This window comes from Vanrija albida (genome assembly GCF_041260175.1).
Source record: "Vanrija albida strain AlHP1 chromosome Unknown contig_3, whole genome shotgun sequence".
In the NCBI taxonomy this organism is placed as follows: domain Eukaryota; kingdom Fungi; phylum Basidiomycota; class Tremellomycetes; order Trichosporonales; family Trichosporonaceae; genus Vanrija; species Vanrija albida.
In genome coordinates this window covers 609,065-633,634 of record NW_027191422.1, presented here as the reverse complement: position 1 = coordinate 633,634, position 24,570 = coordinate 609,065, and the positions used below count along the sequence as shown (strand labels likewise).

The 24,570-nt window shown below is 61.9% G+C and overlaps 7 protein-coding genes and 1 non-coding gene across 8 annotated transcripts; 2 read left to right on the top strand and 6 right to left on the bottom strand.

Annotated features, from left to right (window-relative positions):
- Window positions 1-198: 198 nt before the first annotated feature.
- Window positions 199-1,681, bottom strand: Q8F55_003545 (uncharacterized protein; the record flags this gene model as incomplete). Its single annotated transcript, XM_069352086.1, has 3 exons — window positions 199-1,205; window positions 1,242-1,503; window positions 1,538-1,681. 3 exons carry the CDS (start codon window positions 1,679-1,681, stop codon window positions 199-201), a joined length of 1,413 nt encoding a protein of 470 aa, XP_069209504.1.
- Window positions 1,682-2,835: 1,154 nt separating this feature from the next.
- Window positions 2,836-5,452, bottom strand: Q8F55_003544 (uncharacterized protein; the record flags this gene model as incomplete). Its single annotated transcript, XM_069352085.1, has 3 exons — window positions 2,836-2,890; window positions 2,937-3,317; window positions 3,363-5,452. The coding sequence occupies 3 exons, from the start codon at window positions 5,450-5,452 to the stop codon at window positions 2,836-2,838; spliced, it is 2,526 nt and encodes an 841-aa protein (XP_069209503.1).
- Window positions 5,453-10,781: 5,329 nt separating this feature from the next.
- lsm8 (U4/U6-U5 snRNP complex subunit LSM8) lies at window positions 10,782-12,029 on the bottom strand (the record flags this gene model as incomplete). The annotated part of the gene is made up of 4 exons (XM_069352084.1): window positions 10,782-10,872; window positions 11,416-11,543; window positions 11,594-11,634; window positions 12,002-12,029. The coding sequence occupies 4 exons, from the start codon at window positions 12,027-12,029 to the stop codon at window positions 10,782-10,784; spliced, it is 288 nt and encodes a 95-aa protein (XP_069209502.1).
- A 1,986-nt stretch (window positions 12,030-14,015) lies between these two features.
- Window positions 14,016-15,915, top strand: YCK2 (Palmitoylated plasma membrane-bound casein kinase; the record flags this gene model as incomplete). Its single annotated transcript, XM_069352083.1, has 6 exons — window positions 14,016-14,163; window positions 14,343-14,383; window positions 14,461-14,530; window positions 14,590-14,738; window positions 14,842-15,247; window positions 15,305-15,915. The coding sequence occupies 6 exons, from the start codon at window positions 14,016-14,018 to the stop codon at window positions 15,913-15,915; spliced, it is 1,425 nt and encodes a 474-aa protein (XP_069209501.1).
- Window positions 15,916-17,351: 1,436 nt separating this feature from the next.
- On the bottom strand, window positions 17,352-19,715 carry YSH1 (endoribonuclease ysh1; the record flags this gene model as incomplete). The annotated part of the gene is made up of 6 exons (XM_069352082.1): window positions 17,352-17,894; window positions 17,931-18,913; window positions 18,952-19,286; window positions 19,324-19,415; window positions 19,460-19,505; window positions 19,549-19,715. The coding sequence occupies 6 exons, from the start codon at window positions 19,713-19,715 to the stop codon at window positions 17,352-17,354; spliced, it is 2,166 nt and encodes a 721-aa protein (XP_069209500.1).
- A 546-nt stretch (window positions 19,716-20,261) lies between these two features.
- On the top strand, window positions 20,262-21,485 carry Q8F55_003540 (uncharacterized protein; the record flags this gene model as incomplete). Its single annotated transcript, XM_069352081.1, has 5 exons — window positions 20,262-20,383; window positions 20,434-20,558; window positions 20,610-20,710; window positions 20,749-20,779; window positions 20,827-21,485. The coding sequence occupies 5 exons, from the start codon at window positions 20,262-20,264 to the stop codon at window positions 21,483-21,485; spliced, it is 1,038 nt and encodes a 345-aa protein (XP_069209499.1).
- Window positions 21,486-21,649: 164 nt separating this feature from the next.
- On the bottom strand, window positions 21,650-21,736 carry Q8F55_003539. The gene has a single exon. It is a non-coding gene; the product is annotated as a tRNA-Arg (tRNA).
- Window positions 21,737-21,996: 260 nt separating this feature from the next.
- Window positions 21,997-23,378, bottom strand: Q8F55_003538 (uncharacterized protein; the record flags this gene model as incomplete). Its single annotated transcript, XM_069352080.1, has 3 exons — window positions 21,997-22,673; window positions 22,709-22,903; window positions 22,940-23,378. 3 exons carry the CDS (start codon window positions 23,376-23,378, stop codon window positions 21,997-21,999), a joined length of 1,311 nt encoding a protein of 436 aa, XP_069209498.1.
- Window positions 23,379-24,570: the final 1,192 nt, after the last annotated feature.

Genomic DNA, 24,570 nt, shown 5'->3' with positions numbered 1-24,570 from the left:
GGGTAGAGTGAGTGTGCGGTGACGAGAGATGGTGGCGTTGACGCGGTTGGCGATGGTGCCGACGCATCGACCGGACGCGCCAAGACGCGTCGGGTGTTGCAATTTGCGGGATCGACAACCACCCCGTGGCATAAAATACATTGTTGGTATTGCTACATGTCTCATTGTCCACACCGCCCACACCTCGCCCCCAACACCCTACTCATGCACGGAGTTCGAGTTGTCCTTGCACGACCAGGGCCCGGTGCTCGCCGACGTCTTGATGAGGTCCTTGACGGACCCGTACGTGCCCGCGACCATGATGAACGCGCCGACGAGGAACAACAACACGTTGAGCGCGGCGAGCCACTTCATGCGCGCCGTCCTCTCCTCAGGCCGTACGAAGCGCCAGTTGTCGTGCCACCACATGAAGGTGTACGGGATGATGCTGACGCTCGGCTTTACGATCGAGCCGACGAGCGAGATGACGCTCGAGAAGTTGGGAATCGCCTCGGCAATCACGTAGGCGACCAGCATGCACCCTGCCTGCAGCCCGAGCCAGGTGACCCAGTGCGTCGGCGTCGAGCTCGTGAGGTGGCGCGACCCTCCGAGGATACGCACGAAGAGCGCCTTGCCCGCGAGGTGGCCGTACAGCGTCAAACTCGCCAGCAGGCCGGGGATCGCGATGCCGTAGCACACCTTCTTCATGAGCGGCCCGGCACTCCCCAGCGCAGGGGACGACACGTACTGCCCGCAGTAGTAGTACACGACTGTCCCGATGGCGACGTACACGCCCGTCAAGAAGGCCATGGACGAGAGCATGGAGCGCGTGTACTGTTTCGGCTCGCGCATCTCGCTCACGATGCCGAAGAAGGTCGACGTCGCCGAGCCGGCGAACACGATCTGGTTGACGGCCGCCATGGCCTCGGCGAAGGTGGGTGTGCCGAAGAGCTTTACCTCGCGCCCCCAGTCGCCTGTGGGCGGCGCGTCGGCCGGGCGGTCCTGCACGCCGACCGAGACGGCGAGCACGAGCACCGAGGTGACGAGGCAGAAGAGGCCGACCCAGCCGATGGGCGCGACGTGGTTGAGCGTGCGGACCGAGCAGCACAGGAATCCGAACGCCGCGATGACGGCGACAAAGACGGCCGTGCACGCTCCGTGGGTCGAGAGCGCGTTCAGCGCCGTCGACAGGCTGATGAGCGCGCCGGCGACCGTGAAGATCATGTCTTTGCGGTCAGCGAGAACGAGGTTCGGCCACTCACCAAGCATGTACATGACGAAGAAGTACTCGCTCGCCGCGCGCCCGCCGAAGATGGCGCCCGCCTCGGTGAGGGTGTAGCACTCTGGGTGGCGCTGCTTGAACGGGCCGATCTGCGCGGCGCAGTACGCCACGATGGCCATGACGGCGAGGATGATGAGGACGCCGGGCACGATGCCGAGCACCTGGAACACGACGGGGAGGGTGAGGACGCCGAGGCCGATGTCGGCCTTTGTGATGAGCACAAAGGCTGAGAAGGCCGAGACCTGGCGTCAGCTGGAGCAAAGGACAACAACTCACGGCGCGGTAGTTTGGCCCGCCGGCGCCCTGCTCGCCCCACACGGCGTCGTGCACGACCTCCTTGGTGCCGAGCTCGCCGCCGAGCTCTGCGGCCGAGCCGACCTCGGCCCCGCCAGTCTTGTTATCTCTTCTTGCCGTCTTCATGCTTTTCCAACGATTAGGTGGTGTTTTCCAACGCTGCTATCGATAGTGCTGGCGCGATTGTTGGAAAACACCAGCTGCCTATATGAGGCTCCGCTGGCTGGGCACAGTTTTTTTTTTTCCAACACTCGACGGGCTTCCAGAGGAGCCGACTCGCCCCGCTGCCCGCTGATTCATTCGTGAGCCTCGCCGAGGGGGAGGGGGGTTAGGGGACGCAAGGCAAGGGCGGACAACCGAGTTATCTCGGTGGCCGTGGCCGTAGGCATCAGCCGTGCATCAGTGTCAGCTGAGATTCAGGGTGCGGCGGCTCGTTGCTGTCAGTCGAGTCGACAGGGAGCCTCAGGACGACCCTCGCTTGACTCTTGCCCCCGGACACGTTCCGGCGCCGGACGCCGGGGACTCGCCGCGGACCGGGTGGGCGTGGGTGCGTCCTGCGCGACCCGCCAGCGGTATGACGCCGACGGCGCAGTGCTATCCCATCCGAGTGGGTGAGGAGGGTGAGGGAGGGGAGGTGAACTACAGAGTGTGAAGGTTTTGCCTTTCATTCCAGCAGACGGCCAGGAACGGCCAAATTATTCACCGACGATCTCTCGGGTCGGACTTGGACTCGGACTTGTGGCGCTGACACAGCCAGATGCTGACGCTGCGGTCTGCTCGCGCGGGCAGCGGCCGCCTGCGATGACGACGGCGTTGGTTCTCCGGTCGGGTCGAGCCTCGTGGCACACTGTCAAGCCGACGCCGCGACGCCGCCGCCGTCGTCCCCGCCACTCTGCCACCCCCTCAGGTGGACCGGACAGGCTTCGATTCGATGCGTAAGTCCTCAGGCCAAACGGACAGACTGGGAGAGCCGCGCTCTGATCAGAAGGACCCGCCGCCTCGTCCGTACCGAGAACATGTAGCATCTCATGTCCTCCGCACGCACACCGTGCCTCTATTCTATGTACACTGGGGATGCTGCATCTCGGCTAGCACCTGATGGAGACGCAACGCGCAGGCCCACGCGAGGCGTCATTTTTTGTAAGGAATGAACACAGTGTGCTTTGTATAATCTTCACCTGTATACCCGCACACAACGGCCAGCGACAATCTTCTGATACTCGTAGTACACCCTGTTGTAAGAAAAATGGAGATCAAAGGATCCTCTCCCTTTGTACACTCTACGCGCCGTAACCCGGCTGCGGGTATATGGGCATGCCACCAGGGAACGCCATTCTGGACAAGTCAGCAAGAACAACAAAGTCAAACTCGCTCTACTCACTGAGGCTGCACAGCAGTCATATCAAGGGTAACATCTGGTCCAAAGTCGGTGGGGAGCCACTGGCCCATCGGGGGTGGCGGGTAGGCGGCTGCCGCAGCCGCCTCGGCATTCGAGATGGGCTGCGGCAGGTTGACGACTTGGATCACAAAGCTAGTGCTGAGCGACGAGTTGTTACCGGCACCGTCGATAAACTCGGCAGTAGCCTGGACGTGGATAGGAGGGGACGGCTTGTCGGGAACGCCAGTGAGGCGAACACCGTCCTCCCAGTTGAGCCACGGGGGGAGCGAGCCCGGAGGAGAAGAGAACGTGGGCTTGATGTTGGCAGACGGCGCCATGGGGTCCCAGATCTTGGGCTCCCACTCGAAGCGCATGTTGACAACACTGTGACGTTAGTTGACAGCTTGGTGGTAGACCGAGCAGACTTACGCAAACGTCGCCGGGCTGCCGATGATGCGGCGCTTGAATGGGCGGAACACCCAGCCACCACCGCCGGGGAGCTTCTTGGCATCGACGTGCCAAATGTGGTTGCCCTTCGACTTGGCCTTCTTTCCGTCGGCGTTGAACCGCGAGATGAGCTCCTGGTGCCAAAGGTAGACCTTGACTTTCTTGACAGACATAGTCTCCTCGCTGATACCGCGTGCCTGGAGCTCCTCGTGGAAAGCGTTCGTGAATGCCTGGATACGGAACTTGAAGGGGCGGTAGTCGGGCGACTCGTCGAGGCGCTGCATCTTCTTGGGCATGAGCACCTGGTGGAGCTTTTCGCCCTTGGAGTCGCAGATCTCAAGATCAGAGCAGACCTTGTTGAGGAACTCGTTGAAAATGACATCGAGTTGCTTCTTGACATCGTCGGGAATGATGACACCCGATGATGGGCCAACCTCGACCATGTCGGGTCCAGCCGAGCTGCGCCTCCTCTTGGGTCGGCGAGGAGCAGTCTCGTCGTCAGTGTCGGCACCATTGTCATCGTCGTCATCGTCGTCCACAGGCGAGCCCTGGCGCGACTGCCAGGCGGAGGGGGGCAGACTGACGCTCGACGTCATGCCAAACGCTGGCTGCTTGTTGTTGACCGACGAGCTTCGTGCACGCGCAATGGGGCGGCCATCGGCGCGCTTCTCGTTGCCAGCCTGCTGCTGGGCGGCCGCCTGAGCAACTGCAGCAGCATGTGCCGCCGCCTGAGCCTCTGCCACCTGCTGCGAGTGAACAGCGTGAGCATGAGCCTGGGCCACAGCCTGCGCTTGCGCCTGGGCCTGTGCTTGGGCCTGAGCTTGGGCCTGTGCTTGCTGCTGAACCTGGTGGGCGTGGACAGCCTGACCGTACGCTTGGGCTTGGGCTTGGGCTTGCGCCTGAGCCTGAGCTTGGGCTTGGGCATGGGCTTGAGCGTAGGCTTGAGCTTGGGCTTGGGCTTGAGCCTGCCCCTGGGCGACCTGGGCTGCCACAAATTCCTGTGCTTGAGCCTGGGTGAGCCCATCGGCCGTCATGGGGGTAACGGGGGCACCGGTGGCGGCTGCAATGGCGGCCGAAGCAGACGAAACGCCATCAGGCAGCCACTGGGGGTATGCCTTGGGGCTGGCGGCACGGGAAGGCGGCAACAGGGCCAGAGGCGATGAGACAACGGGGGCGTGGCCGGCGATAGCCTGCTGGAAATTGGCAGTCACCGGCGTGGTTGGCAGGGCATTCTGTGGCGTTGGCTGCTGAATCTGTCCAGGCATAGGGTAGTGCTGTTGGACCAACTGAGCACCGGGAACAGCAGGCAGGTACTCGTTGCGGCCCATGATGCTGCCAGGGGCAGTCATGTTGACTGGCGAGCTAACGGCCGACGGAACGAGGCTGACGGGCGTCTGGCCGACAGGAAGCGAAGGCAAGAGTTGTGAAATGGGCTGAGAAGCGGCAGGGTTGACTGGGATGGCAGGAGTCACCACGCCAGAGGTAATCGCTGTGGTCGCTTGAGGCGAGTAGCTATGTGGCGACAAAGCCTGGTTTGACCCGGACGCTGGTGTCGACTCGCGGGGTGTTTGACTTGGGCCGACACCAAGATCGCTGGCCTTCTCGAGTTGGTTGCTGATTTGACCAAGCGCTTCTGGAAGTCGGTCTTCTTGTCCGCGGAGGAGGGCCTCCTTGGCACTCTGAGCCTGGCTAACGATGGTGTCGAGCATTGTCAAGCGTTCCAAGGTGAGCTTGTCGACATCTGAAACGGCGCCGCCAGCGGCGACGGCCGCTACGGCAGCAGCCGCACTTTCAGATGACCGCCTGCTAGAGCCGAGCTGAGAGTTTTGGGCGGAAATGTCCTCCATCGTGACGTCTAATGACGACTGAGCGCTTGGGATGAGACGCTCGTTTTTTGTTGCAGCCACCACGGGCGAGCCGGCCAGCGGCGACGACGATGGTGAGTTGCTGTGGATTGCGCTGAAAGACAAGTGCGACGGCACGGCCGACACGGGGGCCGAGGCGAGGGTCATGCCGTTGGCCTGATGTGACTGCTGGAAAGCTTGAGGAGGGAAGGGTGCACCTTCAGGCATGGTGCCGCTAACAGTAGCTCCGCGTTGTCTGCCAGGAGCGGCACCCAGCGTGAACTGCTGCTGTTGTCCATTGTAAAAGACGCCACGAACCGGACTAGACGGCTGCGAGGCTGGGAGGCGGTAGCCAAAGGTGGCCGAGGTGGACGGTGCAGTCAAAGGAGCACCCTGGGCGACGGCGGCGGCCTGGAGAGCTGCGGCCTGCGCTGCCTGAGCGTTGGGGTCGGTGAGCGCGTCGGGAGGCGCCGAGAGAGCAGCTTCATGGAACTGGAAGTAGTCCTCGGCTGGATCGGTACCGAACGAGAGGTCGCCGGTAAACGGGTCGCCAGAAGGCACCAAAGAAGCCGGAGAAAGGCCGGGTGCAAGCGCTGCGGCTGTTGCAGCAATGTTGAGGCTCAGGTTTGCGCGGCGAACCTGAGTCGCAGAGGGGGAATCACCACCCGCGCTCTCCGACGAGGGGGGAAAGTACTCCCCCCTGCTTGGGAATCAGTGAGAGAATCTATTCTGTGCACAGCGCGTCAGGTACAGTCCGTTTACAGGGGCAGCTTTGTGTAGGTACTTACGTGGCTGGGGAGGGGGGAGAGCTCTGATGAGCTCCAATCCAAACGTCTGCCTTGACGCCGCAGGATCCCCTGCTGTCTGCAAAGAGGGGGTCGTGAAAGAAGGTTTCTTGCTGCTGTTGATAACTCAACGGCGACGTGTAACCCGTCGAAAGAGAATATGCCGGGTTTGGCGGAGTGGACGTAATATTGGCTATCACAGAGTCGAGGCTGGGAGGGTGCGTCAGTCGCTGTTGATAGTGGGTCTGATAATGGGAAGCTGGATATTGGAACTGTTGCCAGTGTAGGGGAGGTATGGGGGAGGTGTCGCGGGCACGATTGCGCTTCGATCGGCGACTCATGCTGGCCGGTTGAAAAAGGTGGTATTGTCGGAGAATGGGGGAACAACGAGTTGAGAAATGGATGGAGGAGCATGGCGCAGATCGTGGCTGGAGCAGAGAGCACGCTTGGGAGGCACACGACACACGTCTGTAACGGTGGTGGGGGGTGCAGGTCGCGGGTCGTCGCAGCTGGCGGGCAGGCGGACAGCCGGCAGACTAATACGAGGACGTGTGTGTGTGAAGGGAGAAGCAAACGCGTCTGTGTCGTCTGATCCGACACCGCTTTGTCCCACTTTTAACCCGACCCATTCCTCGACGCTTCCTGCAGACTAGCGTGCCAACAGCATCGAGCTGCAGACGAGCTGCAGCCCGCATGGATGTGATGCTTGGCCGCTTCGGTGCCCGGTGGACCAGTCACGCCTGGCATCCTGGAGCCAGGGGTAGAGCACGGGTGACGGCGGTTGAGAGAAAAGACGCGAGGGGGGAAGAGGGGGACGCGCGCAGAACAGACCAGCGCTTCTGTCATGACTTGTGGAGATGACACGCGAGCGATCAAGACTGATCAAGAGGAAGACAAGACTCACCTGTTGCCTCGACGACTCCCGGTTATCAGCGAATCTGGCGAGGGGTTTTTGGTTGCCGTGACGACGCCTAAACAAGCGGGGGAATGCAAGTCGGATTTTACGTCTGCTCTGTGGTTATCGATTCTTTGGGATAGAAGCGACGACTGCTGAGCGGTGGGGGATCGGGTTTGAAGAGGGGTGGGAATACCAAGCGAGAGTGGTATACAGGCTGGCGATCAGGGCACCACTGACAAGGCGCGGACGCGGATGCAGTGTGTGTGTCGGTGTGTGTGTGTTGTGTGTGGTGGGCGTGTGTGTGCGCGCAATTGCCGCCTCGCACGAGACAAAGCGTCAAAGGAAGGCGAGTTGGCGGCGAATGTGGGAGCAATGAAAATGTCGTAGCGCGATCGAACCGTGCTTGCTGGCGACGACGTGACGCTCCAACAGGATTATTGAATGCTGCTGGCGCGTTGTAGGAGCCGCGATGTGACTTTTGTCGAGGTTAGTAGATATTGGTCGTAGGCGCAAAGTGCAAAAGGAAAGGGAGCAAATCGCCGAGGAACCGTAATCGTAACCTGATCGGATGATTTATGGCGGGGAGGCGGCGGCAGCGGCGGCGGTAGCAGCAGCTGCGGCGAGTTGTCGTCCGCTTAAGCAGATGATGATGAGGGGGACGGGATGTCCAAGTTGTGTATTAGGCGGTAGTAGACCGGACGTCGACCACTGCAAAGCACTGTCGAATAGAAAGGTGAACGAGTGTCGGTGAATGGACTGATGGATCACGACTTTTTCGGGCGGGGTTCGGGCGATATGGTCGTTTGGGTGGTGGTCGGTACCGATAATCTATAGGGGGTGATAGTTGTCGACAGCGATCGAAAGAGTGTGTGTCGAGTGCGTACAGAATCACAAACCAAGCGAGTGTGGTGGGGTGATAAGAGCAGGTCGGTCAAACTGCAGGGGTGCGAGGAAGGGGTGGAAGTGAGAGATAGCGAGGCCACGGGCTGGGCGGGTGGGCTGGCTGGCCGGCTGGCGGGGTCTAGGTGGACGGACCGGTTGTCGAGGGCTCTGGGCTCTGGCAGTGGTGCGCTGCTACTGCCTTGAAGGGCCGTGCGTTGCGTTGCGTGTGTGCGTGCGAGCGAGCGAGCGAGCGGTGCGGTGCGTGCGGTGCGTGATGTATAGCGTCGATGGGCGGTAGGGTGGGTGGTGGAAAGTGGAAACAGGAAAGAAGGACGGCTCCTTGACTGACGCCGGCGCAGTTGAACGAGCGAGGCGAGGCGAGGAGCTGCGGCCACCTGCAGACGATGGATGGGGGGTGGGGGTAGTATCGAGCTGACAGAGGTATCAGCGAGGAGGCGGCGAGCGAGCGAGCGAGCGAGCGAGTGAGGCGGCAGCAGCGGCAGCAGGCAGGCAGCAGGCAGCCAAGCAGCATCAGCGGCGGCGGTAGGCAGCAGCGGTGGTGGCCATTAAGGACCCAGGTCAGGACCGCCTTTCAAAATGGCTATGTCAGGATATTGCAGCACTTGCAGCCTCGAGAGCGGAGGGAGCCTTGGTGAGGCCGATTGGCAGCATGACGCCCAAGGAAAAACTAGGCAGGGGAGGCTGCTGGTACGCCAGCTACAACCGAGCAAGGCGGGAAACCCACGGCCGCGAGGTTTTGGCAACTCGGAAAGAGTCTACGGCCAAGGGTCTGCATTTTTCCACCCTTGTACCACACGGGTCATCTGGCGGGGCGGGCACAACGTCAGAGGCAGAGGTGGGCATCAGACGACCCAGATGAACAGAGACTTTTTTCTACACTCGTCTTTGGGTTTCGGTGAGGCTGCGCTGCAGGTCGACTGCACGACGACCGACGGACTTTAGATCAAGCCAAGGTAACATGCCTATTAAGGGAGGAGGCTATCTTCCCTGCGCGCCTTTTTGCCCTGATGCCACTGCTGGCAGGGAGGTGCAAGAGCGACAATTGCTGCTGCGGGTGCAAGGTATTCGCCCACCCGGTATGCAGCCGCCGAAAGGGGCAGCGAGCAGAGTGGGTAAAAGCAAAAGTGGGCAGTATGTGTCGAGCAGCTCGAACAAGCCATGCGGCGTCAATGCGCCTTTGTCCGTCCTCTCTCTCTCTCCGATTCAGGGAAAAGACCGGCTTGGGCAGGAGAGCTGAAGCGATTCAGGGTGGTCAGGGTAACAGCACAGCGCTAGAACCGACAAAAGTTCCAGCCCTATGTGGCAGCCCTGAACGCCGTGCCTTATCGTCCTTCTCCCGTCCCTTACTTGTTCCTGTCCGCCTCGCTCGCTCCCTGACGCAGTGCCAAAGAAGCGCCATCGACCGCCGCCTCGGCCGCCTCCGCCGCCGCCGCCGCGGCGGCGTTGCAGGCTGCGGTTGCTGTAACTTTGCAATCCCTGCCACCTTGCTACTCGGTGCAGAGCCGGACCCCGCTAGCTAGCACCGACATCAAATCGGCCGCACCCTTGCGCAATGCTCAAGCTCAGGATGACGATACCAGCAAGCTACTCATGTCGTCAGCGCCACGCCGCGGCTTGCTGCCTCCTCTCCCTCGCCCAGGCGGGCTTGAAACGGCCTACTGCCCAGATGTGGTCATGAATCGCAAAACATCGCAAAACCAAACCCCGTCCCGCGCCCTCTTCGAAACAGACCAAGCGAGCGCGATAATGCCAGACGGCGTACCTTGCCCCTCTTGCCTGGGCTACCTCACACGGCAATGTTATCGGCAGCAGGCAGCAGGCGCAACGGCAACGGCACAACCGAGGCGCAGGCAAGAGACACGCTTGGCCACATGGGGCAGCAGAGGGCCGCAGAGCTGGCAATGTGGGCCGGGCGACATCGAACACGTCTCGATTGGATATGGCGAGCGAGCGGGTGAGCGCGCGGAGCAACAAGCAGCAGCGCCCGCAGCGCATGCTCTCCTCCTGTGTCGCGGCACTCACCGCACATTCCTGAGCAGAGCCAGCGCGCGCCCGCACGTCTCGCTTGCAATCTGCAATATCGCGATGACGCCGCCATCCCGGCCGCTGCAGCGAGATCACGCGGCGTCAGCCTGCCTGCGCCAGCGCACCACGCGGAAACACGCCCAAGCCGCGCGCGGCAGGAACAGTGGCAGCAGATCAGTTACTTCGGGCGAAAGGAATTTATCGCGTTGTCTGACAAGCGGGCGCGGGCGGGCTGGCTCGCCCACCGCGCCGCGCCGCCGTGCCACCGTGCCGCACCGTCGGCCGCCAACCCGCCAAGTGAGACGCCGTGCCGCGCCCCGCCCCGCGCGCGCCGCTGGCCAGACACCTCGACTCGGGGTCTGCTCGCTCGCCGCCCCCGCCGGTCCCTTTGTCGTACCCTCTTGTTCCAGTGAAACGCTCCTGCCTCCGCATGCCTGCCCCACTCAGCATCCGACGGACGGGCGGGCTGCTTGCCCACGGCATGGCGTGCTGCAGTACGCCGGTGCTACGCCGCTGCCACGCCGTTGCTACGCGGTCGCGACGCCGCCGCAGCCCAGTCACCGCCCGCGACAAACCATGGGGTAGCCGCTTGTGGCGTCGACAACAAGCCCTATCTCCTTGTCAGATACATCTGACCGTCCCTGAGGGAAGCCACAGTTCACAACCGAACGCTGCGGGGGCGTGTCACACAACGCCACAGTTTGTGGCTTCTAGCCGTCTTTGGCGATATCTCGTGCCATCTCATGCCAGTGCTCATCGGCGTGGAATTATTGTACATGCATGTGTGGTGGTGATGGTGTGATTGAGCGGCGCTCAACCAGTCGCTAGGCCCCCGCAATTGAGCCCTTCATCTTGCGTGGCCGCCCGGCAGTGCGTTGTCGTCGCGATTGTGCGCTGTCGGCTATGTCCCCTTCCCGCGTCGTCCCGCCCCGCTGTTATCGTGCGTCTAATACCGTACTTCTGCCAGTGGCTCGGCCTGGATCTCCGAGTAGTCGATGGTCGCATCCTTGTCCTCGTCCACCTCTGCAACGAGGGCCCTGGAGCCGTTAGCGTCAATCCGACCACAATCATGTCGTCATGATAGAACGAGGCCACAACCACAATCGCTGGGAAAGCGGGCCCAACGCCCAATGTGGCGTTGGTCGCGGCCGCGGCAAACAGATGAGTCATGTCTCACAGCAGCGGCCACCATGAATGTCGACATGGCACCTGAAGCAGTTGTGCACGGCCATGATGGCATGGGAATCGGTCTGGATGGGCGTACTGGCGAGGTGGGGACCGCCGCGGTGACCGCCACGGTTTCCTCTCACACGAGTCGCCCACGCCGGACAACTCGGCGTGGGTCACAGTGGCGAGTTTTGCGGCGGCAGCCACTCAACATCAGGAAGCATTTCCCTTATCACCACGCCGCCCAGCCAAGCCCTGGAGATACCAAGTTGACCCGGGCGGCCGACCCATGCGACACACCGGCGGACGCCGGTGCGAACTCGGCGAGCTCGGCGCGAGCAAGCATCGTGATGCTTGCTGGACTGCGGCACTAACCGTGGCCTTGCCACGCTTCTCATCATACCAACACTCACACATTGTCACCCTTGATCATGTAGAGGCCCAGTGGGATCATCTCGACGCCCTTGTCGCTCGAGTACTCGCGCTCAACGCTATCCGACAGGATCAAGTTGCAGAAGTTGTCGTTGCCTTTCAGCCTGCCCTGGTATTGTCAGCAACTGCCAAGGAGGTGATGTTCAAGGTCCAACTCACGACAATGACGCGTCCATCGTAGAGAATGACCTGGACTAGCTCTGTGGTGTGTGAGTGGGGGACATTCAGTGAGTAGGCGGAGGAAGGTGAGCCAGAACTGCCCGGAGGAAGGCGAGAGCCGCATCATAGGGGCGGCCGGCGCACACGGCTATGGCGACACGGGCTGGGCGGCCGAGCTCTTGCTGGTGATAGCAAGACCCCCTCGTGATACTCGACACGCCGTCGAGCATCACAGCATGGGGCGGTCGAGGGAAGGTGGAGGTCGGCAGCGCGTCGGCCTCAGCGAGGTCCTTCCTCGTGCGCCACTGCAGTCTTTCTCGCAGCTGCAGGCCACGCAGGAGCCCTGTCGCGCCTGCTCTCGGGAATGAAGGTGTCGAGCTCGAAATCGTGCCGCCCAAGACTACTTACGATCGCGGAATCCCTCGAGCGCCGACATGGTTGCCGTTGTGTCGTTGGATTGATCGAGTGCTGCGAGCCGAACAGATAGACAAAGACCTCCCTTGCGACCAAGCTCGTGTAGACTGTCGGGCTGTCTAGCTGTGGCCTGCTTGTGCTGCTCGAGTCTAGCCGTGAGCGGGTGGGCGTCGTGCTGGTCTCGCTGGAGAGGGCAAGATGTTGATTATTATTTTGCTGGGCGCGAAGTGACGTTGTTGATCGTGCAGCTTGCAGCAAGCAGGCGCGTCGAGCGTGGCGACCACGTGGCATTCTCCGCTAACTCCGGTCGTGGCACGCTCGGTCGATTTTGATTTTTGCCCTCCCTGAAATGGTTTAGTGTGGTGCTCGCTTTTTTTTCTCCTTGTCCAAAGTGGTCCTGCCGTGTCTGTTCCCTGTAGTGGTCTGGACTTTTGGGTGCATTTTACGGCCATTGGAAGTGATTTAGTAGACCCGCGACCCGATTAGGCCGGGGTTGGTTTGTATGTAATTTGAACGTGGCGATACACTGGCGCGTCGGTCGGTGCGCGGTGCGCGCACTGCAGCGGCCTGCATGCATTCAAGCAAAGGCGATGCAGCAAGGAGGGTATGCAGATCCTTGCGTAGAGGGCACACTCGCACTGGCCATCACACAGCCCAGTGGCCACACCGGCAGGTTGCCTCACGCCGCCTCACGCGATCTCTGCTCTCGCCGTGTCTCTGCGCCGCCAACCCAGCCCAGCCCAGCCCAGGGGCTTGGATTCACCCTGTCTGTGTCTTGCCGCCTCGGCCGCCGCCGCCGCTGCCGCCGCCGCCGTCACTGCCCAGACTCGCCTTGGCGTATGTAGCGTTGCTGCGCTCGCTGCTTGCCTGCTGGTGCTGATGCTGGTACTACCGCTCGTCCCAATGCATATTGCTGCGCTCCACTGTTGAGATCGGGCCCGAACAGTAGTCGTCTTGTTGCACAATCTCGTGTCATTGCTTTGCATTGCCGTCGTCGCTTGCTTGCTTTTAATCCTTGCCTTCCTTACACTCATTCAATTACAATACGCGTAGTTACTTGCTTAGTCTAGCTTGTATAGCTTGTATTACCCCTCATTCCTTATTTACTCCCCACTTTCGGCGCCGCTGTCAATCACCATCACCCGCCAGTCGTCCCAGCCAGGCTGCCCGCCGAAAGCGCCGCCTAGAGCCCCGACCCAACGCCCGCCCCGCACACCCTTGCTTGCCCTCGTCCCCCCCCTTCGCCTCACACGTCTGCCACCTGCGCCAGCCAGCCAGCCAGCCAGCCAGCCACCACACAGCCAGCCAGCACCCACCCACTCACCGCGCCGCGCCCACCGCACCGCACGACACCCACCACCCACCACCGCACGCTGAATCCTGACGCTCACGCATCGGCACCGCTCGCGCGCGCAGCTTTCCTCGGTTCGTCCGACATCACTCCACTCACCTCCCGCTTCTTCCTTCTCTCCCTCCCTCGTCCTTCTCTCGGCGTGTTCCTTGGTGGTCGTTGTCGCCGTCGCCGTCGTCGTCGTCTCCCTCCCTCTCTCCTGTCGCCATCACCCACACATTGGTCGTCGCCGCAAACACCAACGAGTCGGGCCGTGCGCATCAGTCCATCAAGGCCGATTGAACGCCAATTAAACCCAACAAGTCGCCCGCCCTTTCCCGCTCAAGCCACCACAAAGAGCAACCACCCTTCTCTCCCCTCTCGATCCTGCTCGCTCGACTTTGAGTCTCTCCGACCCCTCGTCCAGCCTGTCCGAACCGCCCTTGACAGCCTCCGCCCCGCTCAAACAACGCCAGCCGCCAGCAAGCCAGCCAGCCAGCAAAGCAGTCCATCAATTCACAACTCAAACTCTTGTGACCCAACAACTGCCCCTCCATTTCTCCATCACACACCAGCTCGTCTTCCCTCGCATCACTCCATTGTTCGATTGACATATATCAACAACCGCGTCCGTTGGCATCTTCCTCGACTTGACCCCAACCAACGCCAGCTCCAACGATGGCTACAACGCATGTGATTGCGTCCAACCCAGGCGCCCACCTGTCGGGCGGAGGAGGTCACTCTTCCAGCTCGAGCAACATTGTCGGCGTCCACTACAAGGTCGGCAAGAAGATTGGAGAGGGCTCTTTCGGCGTCATCTTTGAAGGTGAGTACGCCCCGCTCTTCTCCCCCAACACGCCCATTCGACGCGGCCGCCTGGTGTCGCATGAGTCCAACAGTGCCCGAAAACAATTGGCAGGCGCGTGACGCCCGACTAGTGCCCTCTGTCTTCACCCTGCGTCGATAGCCTCCCTGACCGCCGAACGACACTGACGAGAACCGCAGGAACCAACCTGCTCAACTCGCAGACGGTCGCCATCAAGTTTGTAGGTATCGTGGAGCTGCGGTGGAACCCCTCGTGGCCCGTGCGGGGTGCGCCAGCCCAAGCTGACATGTGATACAGGAACCCCGCAAGTCGGACGCTCCCCAGTTGCGAGACGAGTACCGGTCGTACAAGATTCTCAGCGGATGTCGTGGGTATCTGGCGGCTGCGGCGCATAGCAAGGGGGCGTGGTGCTAACACGATCCTCAGCCGGCATCCCGCAGGTCTACTACTTTGGCCAGGAGGGCTTGCACAACATCCTTGTCATCGACCTGCTGGGCCCCTCGCTTGAGGACCTGTTTGACATGTGCGGACGCAAGTTCTCGGTCAAGACATGCTGCATGGTCGCTCGTCAGATGGTGAGTAGCGTGTTGGTAGCGTGCCCTTGCTATGGCTTCGGCTTCGTGGAACAACGTGCAACGTCCGTGTGGATCCGTCCGGTTTCTGACAGTCAATGTCCAGCTCTCGAGAGTGCAGACCATTCACGAGAAGAACTTGATCTACCGCGACATCAAGCCAGACAACTTCCTGATCGGCCGCCCGGGCACGAGAGGCGCCAACATTATCCATGTTGTCGACTTTGGCATGGCCAAGCAGTACCGCGACCCCAAGACCAAGCAGCACATTCCCTACCGGGAGCGCAAGAGTCTGAGTGGCACTGCTCGTTACATGTCGATCAACACGCATCTTGGACGAGAGCAGTCTCGACGCGACGATCTCGAGGCCCTCGGCCACGTCTTCTTCTACTTCCTCCGCGGTGGCCTCCCCTGGCAGGGCCTCAAGGCTGCCACGAACAAGCAAAAATACGAAAAGATTGGCGAGAAGAAGCAGTCTACGCCAATTGCAGAGCTCGGCGAGGGATACCCTTGTGAGTGGCGTGTGGCGGGCGACGCTCGGTGTCCATGTCACTGACCATTGCTCGCAGCCGAGTTTGCCATCTACCTGAGCTACGTCCGCAAGCTCACCTTTGACGAGACTCCCGACTACGACTTCCTTCGTGACCTCTTCCTCACGGCGCTCCAGAACGCCGGCGAGGTTGACGACCAGATCTACGACTGGATGCTGCTAAACGGCGGCAGGGGATGGGAGGCCGGCACTTCACACTCGCAGAGCGCCGACGTGACGCGCCAGGCGACTAGGACACGGGACAACCGCGGTGACCGGGTTGACCGACTCCGAAACGGTGGATCTGGCGGTGGAAACACTCCCCGCGGAGCTCGCCGGTCTCAGTCGGCTCTGCCCAACGCTTCCAACCAGGCTATCGTTGGTGTTTCGGCTCCTTCGCACCAAAACTCGCGACGCCAATCCCAGCAGGGGCACCCGTTCGCGTCGGCCAACGCTGCGCAGCCCGGACACGAGGGCTACGACGCTACCAACGCTCAGGGCAACAAGGGCGCGCAGCCCATCTCGCCGATGAACGTCAACTCGCGCCCCGGTGGCACGACTGGCAACTCGCAGCAGGTCGGCGAGGGCGACTATGTGCCCGAGCACCGTGGCGGCTTCCTGTCGTTCATCACCTGCCGCTCGTGCAGGTAGTCGTCGCGCAGGCAAGGGCGATTTCCGTCGCCTGTCGCCGTGTGATCATTCTACGCTTCTCCCTTATTGTTGCTGCCGCGCTTGCATTTGCACACCTTAATCGTTGTTCCCCGGCCTTGCGGTTGCCCTCGTACCGCCCGCTCGGAGAAGGATAACCCTCTCTCCCCAAGACACATCCCCCCCCCATGCGCCTGGTCAACAGCTCCCTGGTGCTCGCGATATACCCCTACATATCTTACCACTCTTGTCTAACCCTTGTCCTCGTGGCCAGCCATACGAGCCGCGCCATCCCTCCCTTTTCCCCCTGCGACGAGTGTCAATGTGCATAGATATCTTCTGTTTTCATGAATGGGCTGCAGACATGAGCAATGGTGGGCGGGCGGGCGGGGCGACATTACCAGTGCGGAGCGAGTGGGCGGGATGTAGGCAGATGTACGAGATTATGACCTGGTGTGCGTGAACCGGCGCTCGAGTGTGCGTGAACGAGTTTCGTCACTCGGGCGCGCACGTACATGCTGCATGCAGCCTGACCCAGTTCCTCGATTCTTCGGCATCACGCGTCGCGAACCCAAACGCAGCAGCAACAGGCCAGGGACGAGGGTCGGCCAGGGAGGCTGGTGAGAGCATGTGAGTCCGAGTTGGGCCCTGGGGTTCGCGTGAGGCGGATGTCTCACCGGCCGGGGGTCGGGCGTGGCGGCGTCCGGTGAAACCGGATCTGTCGATTAGGAAGGACAAGAGTGCGCAGCGCGCAGCGCGACTGCTCTTGTCGGCTCGCGTGGTCGCGTCCTCGGAGAGCTGTGACTAGCTCACCGCGCCCGGCAGCTGGGCTGGCAATGGTGCAGCGCCGCCCGCGGCGTGTCCCCCATATGTACCGCAAACTCCGATATCCTCGCCCGCGCCTCGGAAGCTGGCCACTCGTACGGGGCTCGCTGCGGCCCAGCCCCCGCCCAGTGCTGAGCGGGTTGCCTGCGCCCTCGCTGCATGGCGCTGGGGCCGGCACGACTGCTCCAGCCCGGCGGATGAGGGGAGGACAAGGGCGCCGGCTTTCCGCGCGACGGGTGTACCGCCTGCTGCCGCCGGCTGGCGTCTGGCGAGCACTGAGGTCGGCGCGGCTCTCGGCTTGGGGATACCTCGACGGCGCTCTGGGGCTCGCTACTTGGCGTTGCAGCGCCTCGGCCAGGTCGCGGGCGGCGTGGTCGAGGCTACTCGCCGCCCTCGGGGCCGAGTTTGTTATGTGCGGTACGAGTGACGCGGAGCACTCTTCGACGCCGCCTGGCTCAGCATGCTCCCCTGCAGGTCGAGCACGCGCCAGGCGACGTTCCCGTTAGTAGCGAATCTACATGTACACCTGGTCCACTCGGGGTGCTGCGACCCCCCCCCCCCCCCCCAGCCGCCCCCCCATCCACAGTACCTCTACCACAATGCATGTTACACTTCTAAGCTGCTGCTTCCACCTCGGCACCCTCATTCACCTGCTCAATCCCCTGCCCCGCAAACAGCCGCGACAGCGGCGTGAGCGTTGTGAGCGCCATCTCGAGCACGCCCTCGACGCGTTTTCTCAGCTCGTCCGACTCGCACTCCACCTTCATCGAAATCAGGTCGACCGTCGCGACGACGCCGTCGACCGTCACCTTCATGACGAGCAGGTTGTCCTCGTCACCCTCGGCCACCTGTGTCTCGGGGTGCGTCACATCGCCAAAGTGCGCTTCGAGGAACATGTGCAGCGTCTCAAAGTCGGCATTGGCGTCCCGCAGTTCATCGCCGTCGTCGGCGTCGCCGTGTCCCGCGCCGCCGCTGTGCGAATGCGAGTGCTTGTGCTTCTTCGACGACGACGTGAGCTTGACCGTTGCAGGGCTCGTGTCGATGCCGAGAAGGACGACGAGCGCAGAATCGGCAATCATGTCGTTGCTCGTGTTCGATACCCACTGCATCTGGATCTCAACGTCCGAGATGCGCACAACGCGAACGGCGTTCATGACCTGGGGTGTCAGCTGCAGCAACGTTTCCTGACTCACTGTGAACGTCTCACGACCCTCCTCGTCCTGTCCGTCCTCTACCTCCCCGTACATGCCCTCGAGGTACCACCGCACCACGCTCCAGTCCACGCCAATCGGCAAGCTCTGCTTCTGCACAATCGTGCTGGTCGACAGACCAGTGAAGTCACGCAGGTCCTTGGGGTCGAGGAGGGTGTAGGAGAAGTCCTTTGACACGAGCAGGCCCTTGACCTCGGCGCCGTGCACTGGCCGTTCCGTGGCGAGCGAGCCAATGGCCTTCACAATACGCTCCGTTCTGAAAGTAAGGGTGAGCGGCTCGAGATTCCTCGGCGTGTGGATGTTGATCTCCTGTCCACGAGTGGCGTATGTGTCGCGCAGGGCCGCACGCAGACGGTTCATCTGCGATGCCTCGCCGTGCACAAGAACAATGTGTGGTGCGCCAATCTCCTGGATGAATTGCGAGTTTTGCCTGTAGTCGACGTGCGCGCCAAACGAGATCTCTTTAACCGTACACCGTCGTGGGATGTTGTTGCCACCTCGTAATGACTCGATGTGGTCGGGCTCGCCAAGTAGCGTGCGTGCCATGGTACCCTCGATAGAGTAGCCAGTGACGATAACACCGTTCTTCGGATCAGGAGCCCACTGCTCCAGCAGCTCACGACTCAAACCGAAGCTCATAAACTGGGCGGATGCCATGACAACACAGGGCTGCTGGTGGTCCAGGCGCTTGGGGTCCTTGAGCCACTTGACAAACCGGAAGTCGAATGGGTTGTCTCGACGCGCAAATCGTGATCGGATGTTGGCGTTCATGGTGTGGACGTACGTCTTGTAGACCTTCATACCACGCTGGAACAGGCCAGATGCAAAGTAGATGGGGACACCTTGCAGCTCGGGATGCTCGTTCCAGTACTCGTCGAGGAGGAGCGCCAGTTCCTGACCGTTGCCAAAGGAGGGGATGGGCATGAGAACCTTGCCTCCTCGGCGGACAATGTTCCCGACAAGGGCTGGCAGGTCAGTCGGCACATCAACTCTCTGGACCTACTTGTAAACTGCTCCTCTTTGTCCTTGCGATCTGGTAATGTGTGTACACCGAAAGTGCTTTCGCAGATCAGCACGTCGGGCTTGATAGGAGGGACCTCGGCGATGACCAAGTGACGGTCCTCCTCGCGCGAGTAGTCGCCCGTGTAGAGGACCTTGAGGCCAGCAATCTCGATAAGGAACATGGAAGCTCCGAGGACGTGTCCGGCGTGATACGGCGTGAATCGCAGGCCACCTGAGACGACAATGTCCTGGTGGTAGTCGATGGCAATGGCGTTCTGCCATGACGCCTGGACGTCGGCTTCGTTGTACAGCTGACCCGAGTCGGCATTCTGGTCACTGCGCGTGTCAGCTTGACCACGCCGATTCAGCTCACTTGATCCTGACGGTGTCCATCATTGTCAAGCCGTAGATGGCCTTTGTCGCGTGGGTCATGTAGACCTTGCCGTTGCCTTCGCGGAAGTTGGTCTGAGGATGAGCGATTGAACATCACACCCCGCGCGAGCACATACCTTTTCCATAATGTACGGCAGTGCGGCAGCATGATCGACGTGGAAGCTGGGGTGTAAGCAAGCGTAGGCAACGGCCGAGTCCCACTCACTGGGTAACGAGGACGGCATCCACAGTCGACCAGTCAAGCTCGTCAATGAACGGCAAGCCGCCCAGGCCGGGGTAGGCAGGATGCAAGCCGGCATCGCACACGATCGTCTTGCCGCGATGCTGGATGACGCAGCACGAGCGTCCGACCTCCTGACCAGCGCCGAGCATGGTGACGGTGAGGGAAGGCGCCTCCTCGCCGGCTGGGATGTTTGCGCCGGGAGCAGCGCCGACGACCTGTACGGTCGGGCCGTGGCCTCGTCCTCGGCGTCCGTGGTGGCTCATCCTGTGCTAGGTGAGAGGAGGTAGAGTCTGTCGAGTGTCTACCAATTGGCCATGTATCGACCAGAGGAGCGAGTTGACGGACGAGTTGACAATGGACGATGACACTGATTAAATGTGGAGGGAAGGTGTAAGGGAGGAGAAACTGAAACCCAACGAGCGGCGGCAACATTTCGACAATCGTCACTCCTTCTCCACATTCTCGCCGCAACTTGCTTCTCCTCCTTCTCCTTCTACTCCTCACTCTCACTTGCATTGTTCCTCTTGACACTCCCTTCTCTTGCATCGTAGACGTCTCCAAGACCCTCAAAAGTTCGACAAGAACATCTCCTTCATACGCACAAGGATACCCTGCGCAGTCTCACCACATCCGCATCTCTCAGGCCCGACCCTCACGCCCCCACACGTTTCCCCGACTTCTCTCGCCCTCACAGCATGGCCACTCCCACTGCTACCTCCACCCCGTCCGTCTCCGCTAGGCCCAGCGCTCCGGCCTCGGTTGTCGTCTCACAGCCACCCACTGTCAACGGCGACGCCGAGAGCTCCAAGGATGCCGGGTGAGCCAACATCGCTATTGTTCTGGATCTCGGGCTGACGATCACCTCAGAGCAGAAGCTGCAGCCACGTTCGCTTCGGGCATGGCGGAGCACATCTTCAACAACGGCTTCTGCCACCAGCAATGGGCCGACATCCAGGTCGTCTTCTTCAGCGGCTCGCTCAAGCTTCACAGGCGTGGGTAGCGTCGGAGCACTCTACTGGAACACGCACTGACCTTGCCCCCAGTCATCCTCGCGCGTAGCCCCTACCTGGCTCACCTCATGAGCAACTCGATGCCAGGGAGCACAATCCAGCTGTCGTTTACGGACGAGAATATCACAGAGGAGGTGGGTTGAACGCCCACCAACGTTGCTAACCCACTCAGGCCGCTTACATCGCGATTCAGCACCTCTACCGTTCGTCGCGCTATGCTGATTCTCACCTCCCGTGCTGACTCTCCCAGACCCATCTACTCACATCGTAACGCCCGAGAACGCCCGCTCTGTCCTAGCCGCGGCCTACCTCTTCGGTGGTATGCCCGAGCTCGTGCAGCACGCCTACTCGGTGGCCTCAGAGTCGATCTCGGCCTCCAACGTGGTCGACTACGTCCATTGGCTTGACGCTGGCTCGCGGAGGCCAGCAGCCAACGGCTTCGCATTCGGCTCGGTTGGTGCCCCTGCTCCCGCGCCCCCGAGCGGTGTGTGGGCGGACCCAGCAACGGCTCCGTACGGCGAGTGGTCGGCTCGCCTGCGCTCCGACGTCCTCACGTTCTTAATCCGCACCCTGCCCGCTCAGCTTCATGCCAGCGGTGGTGAGGGCACGCTTGCGACCGATGCCCGCCTCCTGGCTGCCTACGCTCCCCTTCCGTTCGACCTGTTCAAGCACTGCGTCGAAGCGCCGGAGCTGCCGATCCCGTTCATGCAGGACCGCTTCTCGTTCGCCAAGAGAGCCATTGCGCAGCGCAAAAAGTCGGCCACTACTGCTGCTGCAAGGGGACCACCTCAGGCTCAGTATGAGGAGACTGTGGTCCTTGCCCTCAAGTCTGAGGGAGACGGCATGGCGGTCCACATTACCAGAAAGCCCAAGCGGGGACGCGCCGCGCTCTGGAAGGTTGAGGGATAGACCGGGGTTGTAGGGTAGTTGTGCATATCACTCGCATTGTGATTCTGGTTGCACCGTTGGCTTGAAGAGGCAGAGAAGCTTGGTGGGAGGGGGATCAGCGACATGTCAGGGTTTCGGCTTGAGAGCCAAGAAAAGCAAAAATTGAACTTTCGTTCAACCGTTTTAGGCCACGACGGGGATCGAACCCGCAATCTCATGATTTACAATTGTATTAATCGTAGTCATACGCCTTGCCATTGGGCCACGCGACCGATGTTTTTGGAGTTGTTTGGCTGTATATGAATTTGCATACCGGGCCGAGGAGAAAGGCGAGGCAAGCGTGTTTCTTTCTATATAGTTAGGAAGTGCCAGATAGCACTGCCATACCCCAAGACCCAGCGCTGCAACGACCGCTGCTGCCTCATGCAATAGGATACATCACTACCGACACCAGCTGCACATGCCAACACCTCAAGCCTACACTGGCCGCCTCGAATGGCCGGGTCCCTTCCCTTCCCCCTCACACCGCCACCTACGCCGTCCGCTGCGAGTCGTAGATGAGGACGGCGTCGAGGAGCACCTGCGCGCCGAGGGCACAGTCCTCGGGGGTCGAGTACTCCTCGGGGTTGTGGCTGAGGCCGTCCTTGCTCGGGATGAAGATCATGCCGGTCGGCACACGCTTGGAAGTGCAGCACGAGTCGTGGCCCGCGCCCGAGATGATCTCGCGCGTGTCCTCCTCCGCGACGTTGCCCAGCGCCGCGGCGCGCACGGCGGCCACGCACGCCGGGTGGAACCGGATCGCGGGGTTGGCGTACAGCGGCTTCCATTCGACGGAACACTCAACCTTATACCCCGTCTTTGTGATTTCCTCGCCGCGCGCGCGGATCTCGGCCTCGATCGCGGCGAGCGCACCGTCCTCGACGTGCCGGATGTCCAGGCTGAAGCGCACCTCGTTCGGAATGGTGTTCACCGAGCCAGGCTTGGCGGTGAAGATGCCGTTGGTGCACAGCCCGCCGTGCGCCCGCGCAATGCTGCTCGCGGCCACGATGAACTGCGCGGCCGTGAGCAGCGGGTCGGCGCGGCAGTCCATCGGCGTCGTGCCGGCGTGCGAGTCGCGCCCGCGGATGATGATCTCGAACCACTTGTACGCCTGCCCGCCGCGCACGATGCCCACGCGCTGGCCGGCGTTCTCGAGCACTGGGCCCTGTTCTGCGTGTGAGCGTGCGTCACGGGGGGCGACTCACCAATGTGGATCTCAAAGTGCGCGCCGAGCGGGTTCGCCTCCCACGAGCACGGCACGTCGCCGGCGTACCCGATCCGCTGGAGCTCGGACAGGGTCGTGACCTTGTCGTCGGTCACGTCGGCGAGGGCGTGTGCGTCGGCGAGTGTGATGTCGCCCGCCCAGACGCTGGACGCGTGCATCGACTTGGGGAAGCGGGCTGGGCGTCAGCAGGCTCCCAAAACGCGCCACTCACCGCCTTCCTCGTTGGTCCAGTCGATCGCAGCGACGGGATACTTGGTCTTGCGGCCCGATTCGTGCAGCGTGCGCATGGCCTCGACGGCGGCCATGACGCCGAGGATGCCGTCGTACCGCCCGCCGGTGGGCTGCGTGTCGAGGTGGCTGCCCATGGCGGTGGGCGGGCCGTCGTTCTCGCCGGCGCGCACGGCGAAGATGTTGCCCATCGCGTCGACCTTGACGTCGCACCCGAGCGCCGTCATCTCGGCCACGAACCAGTCGCGCACGGCCTTGTCGCTGTCCGTGAGCGCCAGCCGCGCCATGCCCGTCTCGGTCGCCTTGGCGCCCCAGCGGTGCGCGGCGCCAAACTCGCACGTCTGGTGCAGCGTGTCATTCAGCCGCTGGCCGTTGATCGTGAGGTCGCGCGGGCGGTATGTGGTTCCGTTGATAGCTACCATTGTGGGGGTTGGGGCTGTCGGGTGTCCCCAGTGCTGCCTGTAGTCCGTGTTATATGCCGTGGGCGGTGGGGAGAGCCGCCCAGCCGCCCGCCGTCCGCTACGGGTATCGTGTAAGAGCCGCCCAGACCCCACACAGTCGGCTACGAGGATAACACGGCTGCACGAATGGGCAGCCCAGCCGCTATCTCCTCCACGGGGCTCGCTGCAGTCTGCCGCGGTGAGAGCGGCTGTCAGTGCTGACTCCACAGCTCCCCGCACCTCCCCCTTGTATTCAAAGGTGGCAAACTGGCCTGATCAGCCTCTATCAGCCGCCCCGGGTGCCTCATGGACGGCATGTATGGGGCGGGTTGTGGGTAAACCAGAAATTAAGCGCCCTTAAGCGCCCACCTCCCTCTGCCCTCGTGACTGTCCCACGGCCAATACAATCCGACGGCGGGGCCGCGGATTACTCCGTTCCCACTCCACGAGCTAGTGGCCGCCTCCGAACATGTTGGTCAGCTGCTAATGGCGTTCGGTATCGGGACGCCGACCGACGTGAATGGGAAATGGGAGTGGAAAGAAATCCAGAAATTCAAAAACTCGAGAAAAACTTTTGGAGTGGGATGCTGTGAGCCGCCTACGCCTCGACTTTTCGGTGCGACGCAAGTCCCAGTATGGCTTCGATACAGGTTCAGTATGGCTATCCACAGGGCCAGCGGCACGACGGGGCGACATCCGGCGCCGCCTGATTCGCCAGATCACGAGTAGCGAGGCTGCCTGCCGGTGTGTGGACGCCCGGAATAGCGTCGGAATCGCTTGGCGTTTGGGTGGGGCATCTCGAAGGGTGGGGTGGAGGGTGGCGCGTGCGGCCGACCTCGGCGAGCACCGACTCTAGGCGCAACTCCACGGTACCGACTCTAGGCGCAACTCCACGGCTACGAGGTGGGTCGTCGGCGCCGTACCTTATCGGCGGCTGCTTGTCCCCTGCTTCGGCCCCGCACTGTCGGTGCGCTGCCCGTCTGCCCGCCTGCGGATTCGCGGCGTGAGGCGCGAGGCCCATCCCCCTCGGCCCCGTCGGTCGATGCTGTCGGTTAACTCTCAGCGCATTTCAAACACTCTCCGTGGCGCTAACAGGCGACTGCGCGCCGCGAAATGCGCGGAGCGGCTAGCCACAAGGACCATAAGAGGGCCCCGTGGCATAGCTGATCATCCC